General features: G+C 37.9%; 1 protein-coding gene across 1 annotated transcript in view; it reads right to left on the reverse strand.

Annotated features, from left to right (window-relative positions):
* Positions 1 to 1,133: 1,133 nt before the first annotated feature.
* LOC5580153 (protein MEMO1) overlaps positions 1,134 to 19,537 on the reverse strand; it is a 36,522-nt gene continuing 18,118 nt past the window's right edge. The window contains exons 2-6 of the mRNA XM_001661588.3: positions 8,668 to 8,749; positions 8,461 to 8,529; positions 8,159 to 8,383; positions 2,010 to 2,334; positions 1,134 to 1,950 (exon numbers count right to left, since the gene is read on the reverse strand). Of these exons, the coding sequence (XP_001661638.1) occupies positions 1,819 to 1,950; positions 2,010 to 2,334; positions 8,159 to 8,383; positions 8,461 to 8,529; positions 8,668 to 8,749 (833 nt within the window). The 3' untranslated portion in view covers positions 1,134 to 1,818. The remainder of the gene's footprint in view (positions 1,951 to 2,009; positions 2,335 to 8,158; positions 8,384 to 8,460; positions 8,530 to 8,667; positions 8,750 to 19,537) is intronic.

Consider the following 19,537-nt stretch of genomic DNA (forward strand, 5'->3'; position numbering starts at 1 on the left):
CTCCTCCTCTTGGGTGAACTTTATATCCTTGTGTACTTTGTTGATTTTATCCAAAATTCTAGCTAGATCGTTCCGCTGAAAATGTCATCGACGTATCTCCACCTTTTATCCTGTAATACTCCTTGTTTCTTTGAATTTTCATCAAAAATCGCCATGAATAGTTCGCACAAAAACGGGGAGAGAGGGTTTCCCATGGGGGTTCCCTTCGTCTGCTTGTAACAGTTTCCTCGAAAGTGAAAGTAGTTCTCGTCCATGCACAAACTTGCAAACCTCATGTATGTCTTAACCTTTCCTTTACATGCTGTATCCGTCCTTTGGGGCAATAAACAGTCTTCGAGAAGATTTAGGGAATCTTTTACTGGAACGCTGGGAAAGAGATCTGCTACGCCGTATCGTCATCCTCGATGTTTCCTGACTCTACACGTAAACAAATTTTGTTGTATTATCTACCGAATCCATGGTAGAATTAAGAACTGCACCAACAATTTTCAACCGACTACAAAAATCTGTTAAGTTTACTATAATCTGGTGAAAATCACTGAGCAGTGCAGTAAATGTGACCATGTCCATAGTAGCATCCACTACAAAGCATTGTATTCCAATCCGTGACACCCACCGTACAACACTGTGTGGTCAGAAGTATAATACCAAACTTCTCAAATCAAGAATGTGTCTAGTCATTAATACTACAACTCTCGTTAAATAAACCGAACATATTTTCTTGTGTAGTGATGTTGACTATGTTTTGGTAGAGTTAACAGATTAATGTAGTCGGTTGAAAATCGTTGGTGCAGTTCTTAATTTTACCATGGATTCAGTAGTTTCTACAATAAAATTCATTTCGGTGTAATAGTTTCTGGGAGAACTTATTCATTTTGGTGGCTATTTTATTTCCACAAAATCGTACGTTCGACCTATATGATGTGCAGAAAACTGATTGCAAATTCATTAATAAACTTAAAAGATACAGTGTGCATAATGTGTCCACTTTATAACATAAATGGTTCTTAAGACGCGGTAGATTTTCGCAGTTAAAGTAACTAACTAAAATTGCTTTGATTCCTAATAAAATTCTTAAATGATAAACGCTTCATAGATCGGCTTTTCTTTCAAATAAATCAACTAGCACATTATTTATTATTTTCCATTAAGAATATTTGTATTCACTCAAACAACTAATTCGAAATACAAAGTACAGGCGGGTTTTGTAATATTACACAGGGCCGAACCTGTGATCGAAGCAAAACATAGTAATTTTTCGCTTCTCTGAGTGGAAAATATGTTTCTCGTAACAATGAACGGAAAGAGACAAACCTATACATAACATTGAACTCAATCTGCTAATCTACATTCCAAACTTCCGAATAAAAACTCTTGAGGACAGGCTTTTTATTTTGTTATTCTAAAATCGACCATCAAGGAAGGGGTTCTCTGCTTCACTTACATGCTAATGCTAAAAACGATGAGACAAACACGGTTTGTTATTTTGCTGGATTACACACACTAGCAGTACATATAAGTAAATATAATCATATATTAATCAGCATATGAGTTCGTTTGACGGAAATTGTATATATTAAAACTCTTTCTTTCTGTCTCTTGATCCGTAGCTTTCTCTCATTTTTAGTGTCATTTCTCGCAATCCTAAATCCGTGCCTCTCTGATCCGATTTATTGTTATTAGCTTCTCTAAACAATCTGTTTTGTTTTACCTTACGCTTTTGTTACTCTGCTTTTGTTCCGATTGATGTGCTTCCTAACTTATGCAATACATTTGTAGTGTTTTCAACTGCCGGGCGCTGAGGAGCGCGTGCGACCTCTATTCGAAAATCAACGAACCCGAGGCGTAGCTAACGCTGGAGTCCTTCTTATCACAACATTGATTGCTTTGGTCGTACTTGAGAAATTTGAAGCTCATCCGGTAGCCACGTCGCTTCAGCTCCTCCACGGACTGTTTCGAGGGAAGGATGTTTAGTATGACGTTTCACGAACACCCCAAGACATACTAACCTGAAGCAGCACACCGATCGGATGTCGGCCGCAGATGGTGTTGTTGTACTTTCGCAGATACTCGCCGAAGCTTTCCGGCTTGAGCGTTTCGATCAGGTCCATGCCCATCTTGTCCAGCACCTCGATCCACTTGTAGATCGGACCGTGCGAGTCCTCGTAATAGGTGTACCGGAAGCGGGCCCCCCAGTGGCAGAAGTCGGACGAAATGACGAAGAGATTCTGCGGATCGGCCAGGTACGGCGCCAGGATTTTGCCGTACGTTTCCTCCCAGTCGTTGCTGATCGAGCCGACCATGATTGGCACGATGGTGAACTGGTCGCGGAAGCTGTATAAGGGGGGATTTGTTCAATGAGAGGGAGGGTTGGTCATTCTCTGAACATAAATAGATATCAGTACTGAAATCGAATACATTGTTATTGGGCTCTGGATTATAGTTTTGTATTGATGTCCAAGAAACGATACTTCTCACAAATGCCTGCAGATAATGCAAGTCGTACTTGACTATGTGCACTGCAGTCCAGCATTCTCGGTGAATCAAAATTAGCGTGTCAGACCTTTGTCTGATTACAGACAAAATCATCAAATTTTAAGAAACATTGTCAGACGGATTCTTCGGACAAAGTGAAGAATCAGCTTTTGGTGTTTCTTAAAATGGCGGATGATCTGAAACTGAGTCTAAACATACCTTTCCAACGAAATTGAATATCCAACGGTTGAACTCTCGTTTGAAAATGAGCGATTACATATTGTGCGAGTCACTCTCCAAACCGTTGTCATTGAAGTTTGTTGTATGAGTCGTTCAATAAAACGCTGCTAATAACTATGCTTTTTCGCTTTGGTTAGAAAAAAGTCACCTTATTATCTCAGCCGATTTAAACACTCCAAATGAATGCTACAACATCCTCATAGAACGCTATTGAATTTCATTGCGATCGGACTTTTCGTTACAGTGTTATGATACAAACAGTATCGTGAAGTACTAGAAAAAGCATACTCTTATATTTTCAAGTGTCTGCATTTTGATCTATTTCTCAGCCGAACCGATTCAAGTCCTTTCATTATTAATTATAGCTCTGACATTCATTCATTACCCTTCAAATTTTCCTTCAAATCGGATTACTAGTTACAGAGATATCAATGGAAGAATTTTGTAAAGTACTGGAAAAATAATAAATTTATTCTTAAATATTCAACTTTTTACATTTTGATCAATTTCTTAGCTGTTTTTAACCGATTTAAGCTCTTTTTTAATCGATTGAAGGCTTTGACATCATTCATAATCATACTGCAATCAAACTATAAGTTCCAGAGATGAATATCGATTTTTTTTCCAAAAAATCTCTAAAATTCCTTTTTTTTTATTTGACAGCACATAAATTTAAAAAAATCGCTGGCAATATAATTTTAAAACATATTTTTTTCTTATTTTTTGGTATTGGTTTATTGGTTTACTATATAGAATAGCGTAATGAAGTTTGATAAACGCCTTTTGACGTGCAGTTTCCAGAACTTTTTGCAAACCATTGAACCATTGCCAGATAGAACTTAGTCACAACATACTAAATTTTAGTTATTCTGCTACAAGGTTCCAAATGAATGATGAATAATAAGTACTTTAAACCTGTATTGAAGTGTAAGATGAGTTCAGTCTCACCATCGGTGGATTAAGTCAGCTTTTATTCTAATGTGGGTGTCCTTAAGGTGTTACAACTCATACAAAATTTATAAAATGTTCATACAAAATGCTTTACGATGAGATGTGTGGTTATCAAAAATGGCCGTTTTCAGCGTTATGAAATTTGTGAATGAACCCTCATATACCAGTTTTTTTAGGAATAGATACTTATTCAAAGGTGCGAGAGAGTTGAAGGGTTCTATACCGAAAGTTACCGCTAATGCAAATTTTTGCCAACCGATATTAGTATTGAGGTCAAAAGGAATCTGGATTTACTGTTCTGACCTTTCGCAATGATGGAGTTTATTATGCTCAAGTGGTCATTATCGTTAGGATCATTGATCACCTTCCACGTGCAATTTGAATGATTGTGAACTCTTGATCCCAAAGTCAAATCAAGACGTCAAGCTTTGCCGTCGGATTAAATTCGTGTCACTTAACATGTGTTCAAAATGTTCAAAATTAAATCGTTGCGTAAATCACATAAATACCCAAGTAATCACGCTGCATGGTATGCATTAATAGTATAAAGTTATTATTGCTGTATAACTACTACAATTAAAGCTCATTTAAAGATAAAGAGACCCTATAAATGTTACAATTTAGAAAGAAGCTACGTAATCGTTACCCTTTGCTTTTATTTCACAAGCAACGATGTTTATGCCTAAATGAGTAGAGATAGGAATTCTATAGAATGAATAACACTTTTTGAGCCCCTTGAAGTAGATCCTAGCATATAATGTTAAAATCGTAAAAGATTTTCAGAAGAAAGCCATGTCCCACAAAGTACAAATATATCCACAATCGGTAGTGTGATACTTGATCGCTTCACAGATTGAATGATATAAATCATTTTTAAGATGAAAACACATCCAAGCAAAACCTCGAATTTCAAGAGCACCAATCTAGAGAATCAGAAGACCGATTATTCTTCGATTTGATCGTTTTATCACACCTCGCTGGTGGTGACCAAGCGATCAAATTTTCAGCCCGAACAGTTGTCTGGTTCTCTAGATTTGTGCTCTGCAGAATTCGATATTTGTATTTGATGCACCTTCACCTTAATAGCATGGCCTTCGCAGCGATATCCCTAACTACCATAACACTTTTTCTTCAGCGAAAAATGATTTTGTTTAAAATAAATTAAATCTTTCCAAACGACCCTGTCTTTTGTAGCTTAGCAGTACTTGCTTCAGATCAATCCTGTAGCTGCTCAATTTTTGTAGATTTGATTATGGATTTTTTTCTAAGTTTTTAGTGTTTATCTTTCCAGGGCTGGTAGCAAGTCACTTTGCTGATGGTGTCGTCGAGAATTGCTTATGCTTCTAATTCGACGTGCACGGCGGCTATTACGTAATCTTCATCTGGTCTACGTTGTGCTGACATCAGTCGGGTCAGGAAATCTACGTAGCCGTCGAAACGTACATGATGTAGAAGTCGAACAGCAGGAGTGTCAAGGCCCAACGTTGCTAGAAATTTGCTGTATATACCAGAACAACTTCTATGATCCGAAAACCTTGAGGAGTTGTTGATGGTCGGTCTGTAGGAGAAAGTGGCGTCCGTACAGCATTTTGTGGAAACGTGTGACCGCGAAGACCAGGTTCAATGCTTCCTTTTCCACTTGGCCGTAGTTCAGCTTTGCTGATGTCAGCGAACGAGAGACATGAGCGATTGCTTTCATTTCACCGGTTGGAAATCGATGCATAATGACAATACTTCGATCCATTTGCTGCGACGATGATCTCTTTGAAAGGATCGTAGTGGGTAAGCAGCAGATCGGAGAGGATAATGGTCTTGAACTGTTCGAAGGAATACTGGGAATCATTGGTCCAATTCATTCCAGCGGGCATCCTTCTTGAGCAGATTGTCCAGGGGTGCTTCTTCATCTACTTGACAAACCGACCGTAGTTATTCACAGCGTCGAAGTAAGAGCAGAGCTGCCGGACATCTTTCAGTGGCTCATTTCATTTATTTAGTTAACATCTAAACAGATAACGCAGAATCAACAATTTCACGCCACAATACTCGGCTCGTGGCTGCATCTCTCCATCCTTGGTTCAGCCCCACGCTCGCCAAACCGATACGCACTTGATCCGCCCACTCGCTGCGTTCCATTTTTAAAATGGAGCGCTTTTTTGTACCAAACGGATCCGAAGCGAACACCATATTTGCAGGGTTGCTGTTCGGCATTCTTGCAACATGCCCTGCCCATCGTTTCCTTCCAGCTTTGGCCACTTTCTGGATACTGGGTTCGCCGTAGAGTTGAACGAGCTCGTGGATTCGAAGACTCCAAGTGCTTGCAAGTCCTCCTCGAGAATCGTCCACGTTTTATGCCCGTAGAGGACTACCGGCCTTATGAGCATTTTGTACATAGTACATTTGGTGCGGGTGTGAATCTCTTTTGACCGCAGTTTCTTGTGGAGGCCATAGTAGGCCCGACTTCCACTGATGATGCGCCTCCGTATTTCACGGCTAACGTTATTGTCAACCGTCAGAAAGGATCCGAAGTAGACGAACTGAACACATCGAACGTACCCCCTTCTATCGTAATACTGCTACCTAGGCGGGCCCTGTCGCGCTCGGCCCCACCAGCTAGCATGTACTTTGTCTTGGTCGCATTCACCATCAGGCCAACTTTGCCTACCTCGAGTTTGAGGCGGGTGTACAGATCTGCCCCTTTTAAAATGTTCGGCTGAGAATGTCCATATCATACGCGAAGCAAATAAATTGACTGGATCTCGTGAAAATCGTACCTCGGCTGTTAAGCCCGGCTCTTCGCATAACACCTTCTAGTGCAATATTGAACAAAAGGCACAAAAGTCTAGTCTAGTCGTAGTTCCCGACGGGATCCAAGCGAACTGGAGTGCTGGCCTGAAACCTTCATACAATTTTGCACACCTGCCATCGATGCTCTTATCAATCTCGTGAACTTTCCGGGAAACCTGTTCTCGTCCATGATTTTCCATAGCTCTACGCGGTCGATACTGACGTATGCCACCTTGAAATCTATGAAAAGGTGATGCGTTGGGGCTTAGTATTCACGCTATTTTTAGAGGATTTGCCGTACATTAAAGATCTGATCCGTTGTTGGTCGGCCGTTAACGAAGCCGGCTTGATAACTTCCCACGAACTCGTTTACTACAGGTGACAGACGACGGAAGATGATCTGGGATAGTACTTTGTAGGCCGCATTTAGAATGGTGATCACTCGGAAGTTCTCACAATCTAACTTGTTGCCTTTCTTATAGATTGGGGCATATTACCCCTTCCTTCCACTCCTTCGGTAGTTGTTCTGTTACCCAGATTGTGCCTATCAGCCGGGGCAGACAAATGGCCAGCCTCTCCGGGCCCATCTCTATGATTTCAGCTGCGATACTATCATTACCAGCAACTTTGTAGGAAAAAGGTTTGGGGTTTTTAAGGTTTATGGACAAAACATTTCATCCGGCCCAGCTTTCTATTTCTCTGAGAATTGAGTTAATGGTTTAGATAAGCCGGTCAAAGCCTTCTTTTGTTCCAGTTATTTACATATTATATGGGGCATGCTAATCCATAAGGCTTTGCGACCGAAAAATAGCCTGTTTGTTAAGGAGGTTAAGCCACTTCATCCATTGGATTGAACTTTTGTGATGTGTATAGAGAACTCTTTTGATGAGTTGTAAGAGTTTTTATGTGTTACATTTTGAACTATCTTCGAACTTTTGGATTGATAACATCCTGTGGTGACTATCCAATTGATCATCACCATTTGCTGTTCTCAGCTTTTTAGTACCATATTTAGTGCACAGAATGGCTTCGGGCTAATGAACTGTGTATTTCAACCAACGATCTATCTTAACGTAGGCTTCGTTCTTCTTCTTCTTGACATGACGTCCTCAATGGGACCAAGCCTGCTTCTCAGCTTAGTGTTCTTATGAGCACTTCCACAGTTATTAACTGAGAGCATTCTTTGCCAAAGTTGCCATTGTCGCATTCGTATATCGTGTGGCAGGTACGATTATACTCTATGTCCTGGGAAGTCAAGAAAATTTCTATTACGAAAAGATCCTGGAACGACCGGGAATCGAACCCAGATACCTTCAGCATGGCTTTGCTTTGTAGCCGCGGTCTCTAACCACTCGGCTAAGGGAGGCCCCCGTTGGCTTCGTTGCAACTAGCCATTATTCTTCTTCTTTCTGCCGTTACGTCGCGCTGGGCTTCTTGTTTTCTGATTCAGTCGGCGGAGATCAGGATGACATTGGAATGCTTGGTGATGCTGTTTTAAATTGCATAGGCGACTACAATTCAAATCGAACAGTCAGTCAGACAGCGCTTTCATCCATGATCTTGGTGCAAACTACTCATTGCCTCTTTTAGGACTGTACACCATGACAATCCCAATAACCCATCCACCCACCACATGTTTTCTGGTTGATCCTATCAGTAATAAACCCATTTCATACGTTACCGACAGATGAACCCAACTGGTACTCACTCTTCCATCACTTTGGCCACGTAGGGAAGATGCATCTCGATGCTGTGCTCGTCCTCGTCCGTCTTCTGGTCCATCCACTTGAAGTGGCCGGTCGCTTCCAGCTCGGCATTGACCTCCTGGTCCACTTTGAGGTCGTACAGTGGCGTACGACAGTACTGGGCTGCCGAGAGGGCACATCGCGATAATCGGACGTGATGCGATGGACCCAGTATGAACACGCGCTTCCTAAAAGACAAAAACGGAAATCGGTAAGTGAATACTCGCTTGGGTAGGTTCAGTCAAGCAAGGAAGACGATACTTACACAACAGCTGGGCTAATTTGTCGGTAAGCCCAAGCGCCACATGCTCCACAGTAACGATAGCCGGCGTGCCTGTTTGGGGACAGAAGGGAAAAACATAACGTCAGGAATAATAATATTCGCAAAGGGACACCCCGCTTCGGTTCTGGGGCTATCATCGATGCCCTTGGGGTGAACGGCGCGACAAAAGAAAAACGAGAAAATAATTACGGGGCGATAATTGCACGGGCCGGGCCGAAAGTCAAATCAGCATCGTCCAACCACTTGGACAGTTGGCGGTTCAGATCGGAACCTGCAAAGAGAAAGAACGTGGGAAAGAACGGAGCATGTTAAAAATGTGCATGGACCAAGAACGACTCGAGCAAAGGTGAAATTTAATAAATTCGCGATGCGAGCGAGCAGGGCTGGTAGCAGGTCTCTGTTTGGAGGCTTGGTCATTCTTTTAGGGCTGGTGGCGTCTGAGTGTCCAAAAATAAGAACTTTAGAGACCTCATGAGCGATAAACGCGCTGCTATTCAGCAATATGAAGCTGAGGATCATGGGTTCGAATCCCACTGGTCGAGGATTTTTGCATAAAGAAAATTGTTTCGACTTCCTGGGGCGTAGGAATATTTTCGTGCTTACCACATGATGTACGAATGCAAAAATGGTCAATAGCGGCAAAGAAAGCTGTCAGTCAGTCAAAAAACTTAGAAGTAGCGTTTGTCCCAAATGGTACGTAAAGCCGGATAGAAGAAGAAGATACCTCATGCTTATAGAAGAGACGAAACGGGAACCAAACACTGATCGTTCAATTTGAAACAAAAATGAAAAAAAAATCAAACAAAATGAATTTTTATTTTAAGAATTTTACAGAAAATCCCATGAAGCATTTACAAATGTTTCTGTTTTTTTCTCTGAATTACGGCAAATAATAATATTGACATTACGACAAGTATTACTACTCGTATTTCTGTATGCATTGATCCAGATATTTCATCCGAAACTGATTCTGATATTTGACCTTCAAATTTTATTCCAAAGATTTTGTCAGAAATTCATTTTTTTAAGATATAAAGCTAAATATCCACAATTGTAAGTCTTCCTGAAGTGATTCTACCAATTTCCGTAATTTCTCTAGATAATCCTTCAGATATCAAATTCTCAAAATTTTCCCCAAAATTGGCGTTTAGGATTCCTTTGAGATTTCAACCAAAGATTCCTTCAGGAAGTCCTCTTTGAAAAATTGAAAAAGGAAGTTTTCAAGGAAACTGTTCAGGATTTTTTTTCCAAGGGGAGACATCCTTATATATATTTTGAAATTAATTGAAAATCCCCGAAAAACTACGGAAGCCATTTTTAATGCAGTAATCTCTGATAAAACTTTTGTAGAACTTCCTGATGAACTTTTGTTGGGATCTCTAAAAAACTCCCAAAATCCTGACAGAGTCTTGGTGGATTTTCTAGATAAAAATGCTAAGATGAAACAACAAAAGCAATGCCAACAGAGCAATAATCAATCGAATCCCCGGACAATATCCTGAAGGATATCCGAAAGGTGTTGCTTGAAAAACATCGATCGGATCCTTTGAAGAAATGTAGGAATGAATGATCAAAATAATTGCTGTAGTAGTATTTGTTGTTGTGTGTGTGTGTGTGTGTGTGTGTGTGTGTGTGTGTGTGATACAATCCACCTCCCACTGGCCGGCAGTGCTTTTATGGAAGAAAATTGTATGCATGTATTTAATGATACCCTTCGATATCTTTATATCTGCAGACAATTTTAGCCCAGGAGATGAAAGGTGATAGCTCTACTGAAATTCCAACGACCCATTTCAAGAATGGCAGTAAATACACACACATTCTGAGGTCATTTTTATTTACAGTAAGCCCCGCATAAAAACATCCAGATATCAAATGGATATATGCAATGTTTTTACACTTCCCGAATCGAAAATTATATTTTCGACCCTGGCACGTATTTAGTTTGAATTGGTAATAAGTGAGTAAAGTAAACAATAATAAAGAACGATTTTACCAGGATGTGAAGCAGTTTTTCTCCGTCGCTGCACTGGGGTTTCCGTAAAACACTATACACATTTTCACTGCACTCCACGCGTAACACGTTCGATCCTGACCGCATCACCCGCCCCGCAGGAGCAAGCGTCGCAGTCAAAGGAACACACACTACTGTAGTACACACTGTAGTAGTATTTGTTGTTGTGCAATCTTAAATGACATTTTGAAGAATTGATAACGATTTTACTTCAGTAATACTAATTTGTTAGAGAAATACCTAAAAAATCAGGAGGCACCTTATGAGGCATACCTGATTGAATTATTGACAAATTCGTGGAATAATTCAAACGAAAATAACTGGAAGAATAACTGTAAAAATCGGACCCTTGATAAGTTCTTGTTGGGTTTCCTAGACTAATCTCTGTTTTTGTTATTCAAAAACACTGGTATAAATCTTTGAGATTTTTTTGTTTAAGAATCTGCTAGAGTAACTATTGGAGCAATCGGTGGCTGAATTAGTGGAAAAATCTCTGGAGGAATTTCTGGAATAGTATCTGAGAAATGTGGGAATCACTGGGGTAGTAGCATTGTACTTCTTGAAGCAGAAATTAGCATTAACATCGCTTGGAAAATCTGTTTGGAATTTTTTATGCGCAATTTTTAAGACACTCAATCACTACCAAGTCTTGAACGAGGAAAGTTTTAATACAACGCTGATCATAAGGCTGGTAGCGGCTGTTTTTCTTTTAATAGAAACTTTGGAGACTTTAAGCTTAAAACGAAACCGAACAGGAACGAAATTAAAACCAAACGGCAATAAAAAAGGAACCAAGAAATTGTTTTGTTTGCAAAGAATTTGTTTTCAATTTCTTGTTACATTAAAACAAATTACTTCTCGTATTACTATATGCATTTTTTATGATTTTCTCCATGATTTCCACCTGAAAATAATTCAGATATTTGCCCAAAGTTTCCTTCAGATATCATTTTTCAGTAGTCCATTTAGTGATTCGTCAACGGCCATCCTAGAAAAAATCCTTAAAGAATTTTGTTACAAATACCTTCTTGAATCCTACCTCGAATTTTCTAACGAAAACCGCAGAAATTACTCCAGAGATTCTACCAGGACGAACTCTAATTTTTTTTGTCATAAATTCCTCCAGGAATTCATCATTATTGGAAAAAACCTGTGATAATCCAGGAAAAAAAATCCAAAAACCTTTACCACACTACTGAGTCTATTCAGCTGTTTTATAATATTGCATAAAACGTTAGTAGGACGGAGTCGCAGAAAAATTTTGTATGGTTCCATGAGTCAATGAGTTATGCAACATCGACTTATTAATGTATCCTGTCCTGAATACACCAGAATGTAGTAAAGTAACCAAAAAATCTGCAATCACAGCTTGGCACTTCACAAGCTACATTTTAAAATCGTCGACAAAGAGACCTCTTCTCCCTGGTCACAAATATGAAGGCAATTTTAAAGACTGTTAATGTTAATGCCGGTCTAGGATCACATAAATTTGACATCCCTCGAACCGTTCTTTTTCAGAATTGTTTTTCTAAATCATGAGAATCGAACCCTTTAATAAAGAAATCACTTCCAGGTGGAATCAATCATCCGGAGCGAACTCTCCAATCGATTACATTTTTAGTGTTATTCAGTGAATGGTATTCTCACAGACAAACTCGGTGTGTTTGGCCGACAAGCCAACAGATGGCGGTAGTGTGTAAACGTCAAACACGAACAAAAACGACGCGAGCGCTGCAGGTGGCGGATTAGCCACCTACAATATTTTTGAATCGACCGTTAAAAAGGTGGTCGATGGACAATTATGAGAGTGTGACGTCTGTTTGTCTGTGGTATTCTCTTTATTAATCCCTCTACCGGCAGCTTCAGTTTTTACCGCATTGAAAATATTCAAACCTTGATAACTTTTTTGATTCTCGATATTTTTGCGGCATTTTCTTACAAGTTCTCAAAAAACTCTTGTAGTTTAGGAATCTATGTCGATATTGATCATTGGTGATCTGGTTTTAAAGACATTCCGATGTTCCTTGGGGGACCGACATTCTCCATATAAAATGTCTTTGGCGGCCATTTTGTTTTACGTCAAACAAAATAATTGTGTGCTACACAGAGATAGGTGATAAGGAGCTACATTGAAAAAATCATACAAATCGGTTAAGTATTCTAGGAGATATCTAAAAATTATAATATAATGTTGTTTGAAGCTTTTAAGATCTGGTCAGCGTGGTACCAGGCAAATAAATGCTCATTACCCAAAGACGGCTGCACCAAATTGTTTTATTTTTTCACAACATACTCTTATTAATGTATTGTTTCGAAGAGTGAATATCCGAATACGAATAAAATTCTGTAGCCTGAAATATTTACGTGGGTTATAGCTACGCGCCGGTCCCCCAAGGAATTTCGGAATATCTCAGGAATCCAGTTGACCAATGAACAATATTGACACACAGTGGCGCGGGAAGTGGGTAGGACAGGTAGGACATGTACTACGCACAAATATACCTTTGTAGGACAATCAAAGGGTTGTCCTACCCACGATTCACAAAAAAAATTTCGGCAGAAAGCTTGAAGAATAAATTAAACTATTTATCCTCTGTTTAATATACGCACAAACTGGGTCAGCCTTAAGAATTCTCATAGTGATTTTATTTGGAATACTCTCAGGGTCTCCTACAGAAATTCTTCCAAATATTTCTCGACCAATTTTCTCAGAAATACGTTCAGCGATTTTTCAAAGGATGCTTAGAAGAATTTCTTCAGAATATGCAAAAAATCAAAACATCAAGCTGCAAAAAATCCTTGAGAACTCCAAAGCTGCTACCCCCAGTTATTTGCGCAGTTATTAGGGTAGATGTACCAATAGTGGAGGTACTAAGCACGATTGAACTTCATTTAACCGCCTTAATTCAAGTAGCGCAATTAATGTACATGTTAATATTGTAACTGGAAGTAACGACCATTGACTTAATGAGAAAAATGATTCCATCGCAGTAATCCACGGCATGTCAGTGAAAAGTAATACCTCCACTATTGGTACACTGTTTCTTTAGTTGCGGTATATTTTTATTTTCAGCTCCTATAGTAGCGGTATCCGTTAATTTCTTATGGGACCCTCCACTATAGGCACACTTTACCACAACTATTGGTACAAGTAAGACAAGTTTTAGCAATTTTAGTGATCTTTCATCAGTTTTAAAGCAATTTGAACGCTCTTTCCAATTATTCCGTGTATCAACAAGCCAATACGTCGATTGGAAGTGTCGGTTCAGTGATTAATGTAATAAAATCAGTGAAAACGGCACTACCACAACTATAGAAACACCCACAACTAAGGGAACACTTACCCTACTTTGATTTTTTTTTCCAAAATTGTCCTAGAATCTCATCTAGATAATTTACCACTAATCCTTCAGAATTTTCCATTAGTTAATCTATGAGATCTTCCAAAAATTTCTACAGAATATCTTCCAAGAAAATATACAGATGTTTATTCTAGAATGTTTGAAAAAACAGCAAAGTGTTTTTTTTTTTTTTTTCAAGAAACCCTACAAGAATTCCCCCGCTTATTCATGTGTGTTCCTTCAAGAATTCAACTACGTTTCTTCGCGGAGACCCAAAATTCCTTGGGCGGTTTTTCGAACAATTCTATTTTTTCTAGGATTTTTCCAGCAATTCATCCAATTATTACTTCTGAAGTTTCATCAAACATTTCCTGAAAAGTGTATCAAAAAAATCCCATGCAATCTTCAAAAGTTTATTGAAGTTTTCCCACCAGTTCATACTGCAGCAATTTGTCCAATAATTTCTCCGATAATTCCTAAGCAAGTTTATATAGAGATTCTGTCGAACTTCTTCGAAAAGTCCTGCGGAATACTATCCCTAGGTTTGATATTTTTTCGATTATCTTAGCAAATTGTCTAGCAAATCTTTTAAAACTTCCTTAAGAATCCAGGTGTGATTTCAGAGATCTTTGTTTATTAAGGGAGACTTTATAAATTAGCCAAGTTTTATCAGACGATTTTCTTTACAAAAATCTCACTGGTTCAATTGAAAAAAAAAATCTTTGGCATTCCCGAAAAAACTTCCAAGACTTACTTGAAAAAAAATCTAAGAATTATTTGTGGAAGTTATGTGGAAATTTTTGATGGAATCTCTGGAGCATTTGCTGGAGGAATCTTTAAAGAAATTTCTGTTTGAAATCTTATATAAATCTTAAAAGACAATTTCAAAAGAAAGACTTAGTAATATGTGGAGAAGTTTTTGATTGAATTAGAAGATATTTTGACCGGGAATCTTGGAGGACATCCCAGGGAAATCGATGGATCAATCACTGGATAAAATCTTGGTGGAGTCAGGACTTTCCAGAAAAACTTCTCAATGAGTTTGAATGAAATGAGTTGATTTCTGAAAAAAAAAAATCATTTATATGGTTCTCCTTGGCAAACTCCAGGTTGGATTCCTTGAGAAATAAACACTAAATGATCTAATTTTAAAACTTCCGGAGTAATATCTGAACATTTGGGAAAATACATGAATCAATTTCTAATGAAATTCCTAGAGAAAATCATGAAACAACACAACAGTAATACTTGTCGTAATATCACGAGAGAAAAACTCTTAGATTTTAGATAAATGTCTGCTGTAATGGTATGATGAACCAAAGTCGTATCTATTGGCTCCAATTAGGTTTAGCTTTGTTTTCTTGGTTCCTGTTTGGTCTTTTTCCGGCCTCAATTAGGTCTCTTTTTTCTGGCAAGACATCTTAAATTTCCTATTTTTAAAGCACTCAATCGCTACCAGCTTACTAAAGACGAAAAGCTTTCTTAGTATTGTGGTAACGATTGGCATGGAATGAGAGATTAAAAGCAAAAAAGTGATAGTGACAAAAAACAAGTTTTGAAGTCTTTTTAGCATTTTTTTCAATCTATACAATGTGTATGGGAGTCAGTAAAATAAGCCAGAGTTATGCTATTTTCTCTGTTGAGCGGAAAAACCATTTGAAAGTATCGTTAGAACGCTTGGAAACAGTAGAGTTTCCTTAACTCAACTCAACTCAAAACTGACCGAAATTTCACCTGCGTTTTAGCCCCTTAAATATAGTAACTTTAAATTCCAGTCCAGGGTTAATTTGTTTCTTATCTTCATTGTGCACAAATTATTTGCCAACGTTTGTCCTACCCAGGATTTCGAACGTGGACGCGCCTCTATGACACATATTCTAAAACTAGAAGAGTTCTTTGAGAACTTGTGAAATGGTGATGGTGCAAAAATATCAAGAAACAAAAAAATTATCGAGATTTCAATATTTTTATTGCGGTAAAATATGAAGCTGCCGGTAGAGGGGTTAATCGCTGTATTTATACAATTTTTTAGTCAAAATCTAACGAAAAACACCACTTCCAAAAGCAAACTTCTCTGGAATTGAGAAACAACTTTTTCTTTGTCTATTGCATTTTATATTCAGCGTCATGATAAACTTCAACGAAATACATGCAAAAGTAATGAAGAAAAGTGAACTACACTGCTATAGTTAAAATTTTGTATGATTCTTAGCTCGACTATGCATCTGGTAGAAATTACCTGATAATCATTGGAATCCTGCCTCAGCCAATTGAAACAATATTATCGTTCCCATTTCATGAAGAATCTATATGAATTATGGTGGAAAACATTCACGAGTCTTTTCAAGTGAATGCTACATTAATTTTATTTGAAGTGAAAGACCAGGAAGATTGACATACTAATAGAAAAAAATCATAGGCACAATATATGATTGCCCAACATTGTGCAAAGCGTTAATGATTCATATAAATTTAATCACGATTTGTGTTTAAAAATTGTGAATACTTTGTTATAACGAAGTTCGAAACATATCTGTGTGGGATTTATCGTTAATCGTAAGTTATGTTTATCATTATCTAGTGGATAACTCGTAATTGCATTTTTCAAGGCGTTTGATGCAAACTTTCGGGCATTTAATCATCTGCCAATGAATGATTTATCATTAGTTAATGAATAATAATAAAATCAATAATTTAGGCTAAGTAGCCCGTCATTCGTTTCGGCAGCCATGTTGATTTTGAAGCTTGTAATGTGTGATAAAACGTGATAAAGTGATAGAACTCAGTCATCATAAGTAGTATTGATTCAGAAAAGTATCACTACTTGCGTTTACATGCAGAAAGTATGCTGATACTTTTTCAGTTATGTCAGGGCAAAACCAAGTGATTTTCTTTGAAATCGTGAGACAAATTAGCAACAATCATCGATGTCCAGTACAAATTTCAATGACGGCCTACTTCGCCTTAAATAGCTTTGGAGATGCTCTTATTAACAGTCTTTACGTATGCAACGAATGTGTCATGCAATTGATCCTAATCTAAAGCAAACTTTCAGCATGATTCATCGATAGATATTCAAATTTTTAGTCATGATTAACTTAACTCTCTGGTGCAAACAGAACATATCTTCAGACGGTGTGAGAGCAGTTGACAGAATTACCACCTACTGTATACAGTTTTCAGTTTATAACTGTGGAAGAGCTTATAGAACACTATGCTAAGAGGTAGATCTCGAGTGGGGACGTGATGGCAAGCGAAAGAAGAGGCTGCTAAGAAGTGAAAGTATGTTCATGAGTGATACAAGTATCAATCTTCTATTGCCACGATTAATGCGTTATATGTTTAGGTTAAGTTAGGTTCAGTATATTCAAAACGTTTTTTTTTTTCTCTTATAAGCAGGTGAAAACAACTCACCTGCTACAGCAAAAGAAATGTAATATGTTGTTAACAAAATGTTAATAAAATCTTAGATTTTTTTTATGGTATTCAGTTGGAGCTGCCTGACAGCTTAACTTGTCAAGGCTGAAACCTCGGTCTGGCTTTTGGCAAGTTTCCCCTCTACCAGGACCAATACTCAGACAGACTAGGCAATGGCGCCCACATGAACACTGCTTTTTTATTAGTATTGTGACGTGGTAGTTTTTGAAAAGCACCCATATTCCCTTGCTAATAATACTGTCTAGTCAAAATGGTTCTGAATAATTTGTCATTCATGTGCTATTATGATTACTCCTGTCTTTTACGTAAGATTAAAGTCTTAAATGTCAATTGTCATCAAGTCTTAACAAAATTAGGTTGTTTAGTAAGAGTTAATTTCATTTTTAGTTGTTAAAAGTATTTATTGGTCATTACGTTCATATTTCCTTGAAGAAAAAAGTCGCTTTCACAATGAGCCTCTTTATATATATATATTTTTTTGTGATATTCAGTTGAAGCTGCCTGACAGCTTAACTCAAGCGTGTGCTAGAATAAGGGCGTAAGTCGCATGATAGATTTCTCTTCATCGGTCCTCTCTTCTGTGAATAAAGGTGACAAGATGCAAGTTTGTCAACATTTTTTCACCTCAGGACACAAGAATGCATCGCTGCCTAGCGGTTTGAAGGGAAAAAATGCTGACAAACTTGCATCTTGTCACCTTTATTCACAGTAGAGAGGACCGATGAATAGAAATCTATCATGCGACTTCTGCCCTTATCTAGCACACGCTTGAACTTGTCAAGGCTGAACCCTCGGTTGGGCTTTTGCCATGTTTCCCCTCTATCAGGACCAATACTCAGACGGACTAGGCTATGGTGCCCACATGAACACTGTTTTTTATTAGTATTGTGACGTGGTAGTTTTTTTTTTAAATACCCATATTCCCTTGCTTCTGAGAAAAGGAAGCATTGTGAAAATCAGCAGCTCCATCAGAATTTTTGAAATAGTAGTGTACTGCCCATAACTGCATAACAGTACATTCGACATTTTGGACAAATTGGAGATAATACCATGGAGAGTCGTCAAATGATAAATACTTTCGATCAACTTAATGAAATCTGTGAGATTGTTCTAGAAAATTCGAAAAAAATACCAAGTTGTTTTGTCACATTGGTAATTGTAACCGCATAACAGTCACATTGAAATTATAAATGTGCCTTGTAATGTGATAGCAATGAAATTTCTATCAGAATTTTTTCTGTCTATTCTCCTAGTATGCGATATGAGTTGTACAAAATATCAGCCTCATATAAGCACTTTTGAGTACCTGGTTTTTTTTTTGAAATTTTATTTTCTTCCAATACTGCAATAAAATGCACACTTGGTATTCCATTTACTCAATGCCTACTTTTGTCGAATGTTACAAATATGCAGTTATGGGCAGTGTAGTAGTGTAATTACTAATACTGTCTCGTCGAAATGGTTTTGAATAATTTGTTATTTAAGTGCTATACTGATTACTCCTGTCTTTTACGTAAGATTAGAGTCTAAAATGACAATTGTCAAGTCTTAACAAAATTAGGCTTTTTATTTATTTATTTATTTGATTCATCAACAGGCTATAGTTCCCCAATGATGTTTTACTTAATACTATTACAATTAATTTAAAAACATTTGTACTGACATTCAACTCAACAGAATTTAATTTTACAATATACGACGATCATGTATAAGAAACAAGCAAACAAATTTTAAGGACATGACTGCTGTGATTCATTCAATTAACGGTCCGAATTTCCGTAGGTTTCCAAGTACGTCGTGGATAATTGAAAAATTCTCGGAACATAACATCGACCGGCCAAGTGTTCGTTTCGAGCGCCTTCTGCTTATACTTCCCATCGATCACCACATTGTACGATGTATACTGACAAGGGAAGGTCACGATGGTGTTACACGGGGTTTTCAATCAGACTATTTTTGTTAGATTCTACATGGCGAAATATGAAAAACCCCAAAGTCTTTCGGGTGATGGACCAGTGGTGTAGCCAGGAGGGGCTCAGAAAGGGTCGATTTTGTACGAATATAATATTATTGAGTCAATAGAAAATTTGTCAAAAAGATTTTTCTCAGTATTTATAACGATAGAAATGAACAGAATTGACTTTAATGTATGTTTATAATGTATTTTTTATGCCATTGGCGTAACTAACATGGAATATGGACACCAACACCAATTTGATTTTATTAGAATAGCAGAGGCGTCGCGTCCACATGTGCAACATGTGCA

The sequence above is a fragment of the Aedes aegypti genome, chromosome 2, assembly GCF_002204515.2.
Source record: "Aedes aegypti strain LVP_AGWG chromosome 2, AaegL5.0 Primary Assembly, whole genome shotgun sequence".
Lineage (NCBI taxonomy): Eukaryota > Metazoa > Arthropoda > Insecta > Diptera > Culicidae > Aedes > Aedes aegypti.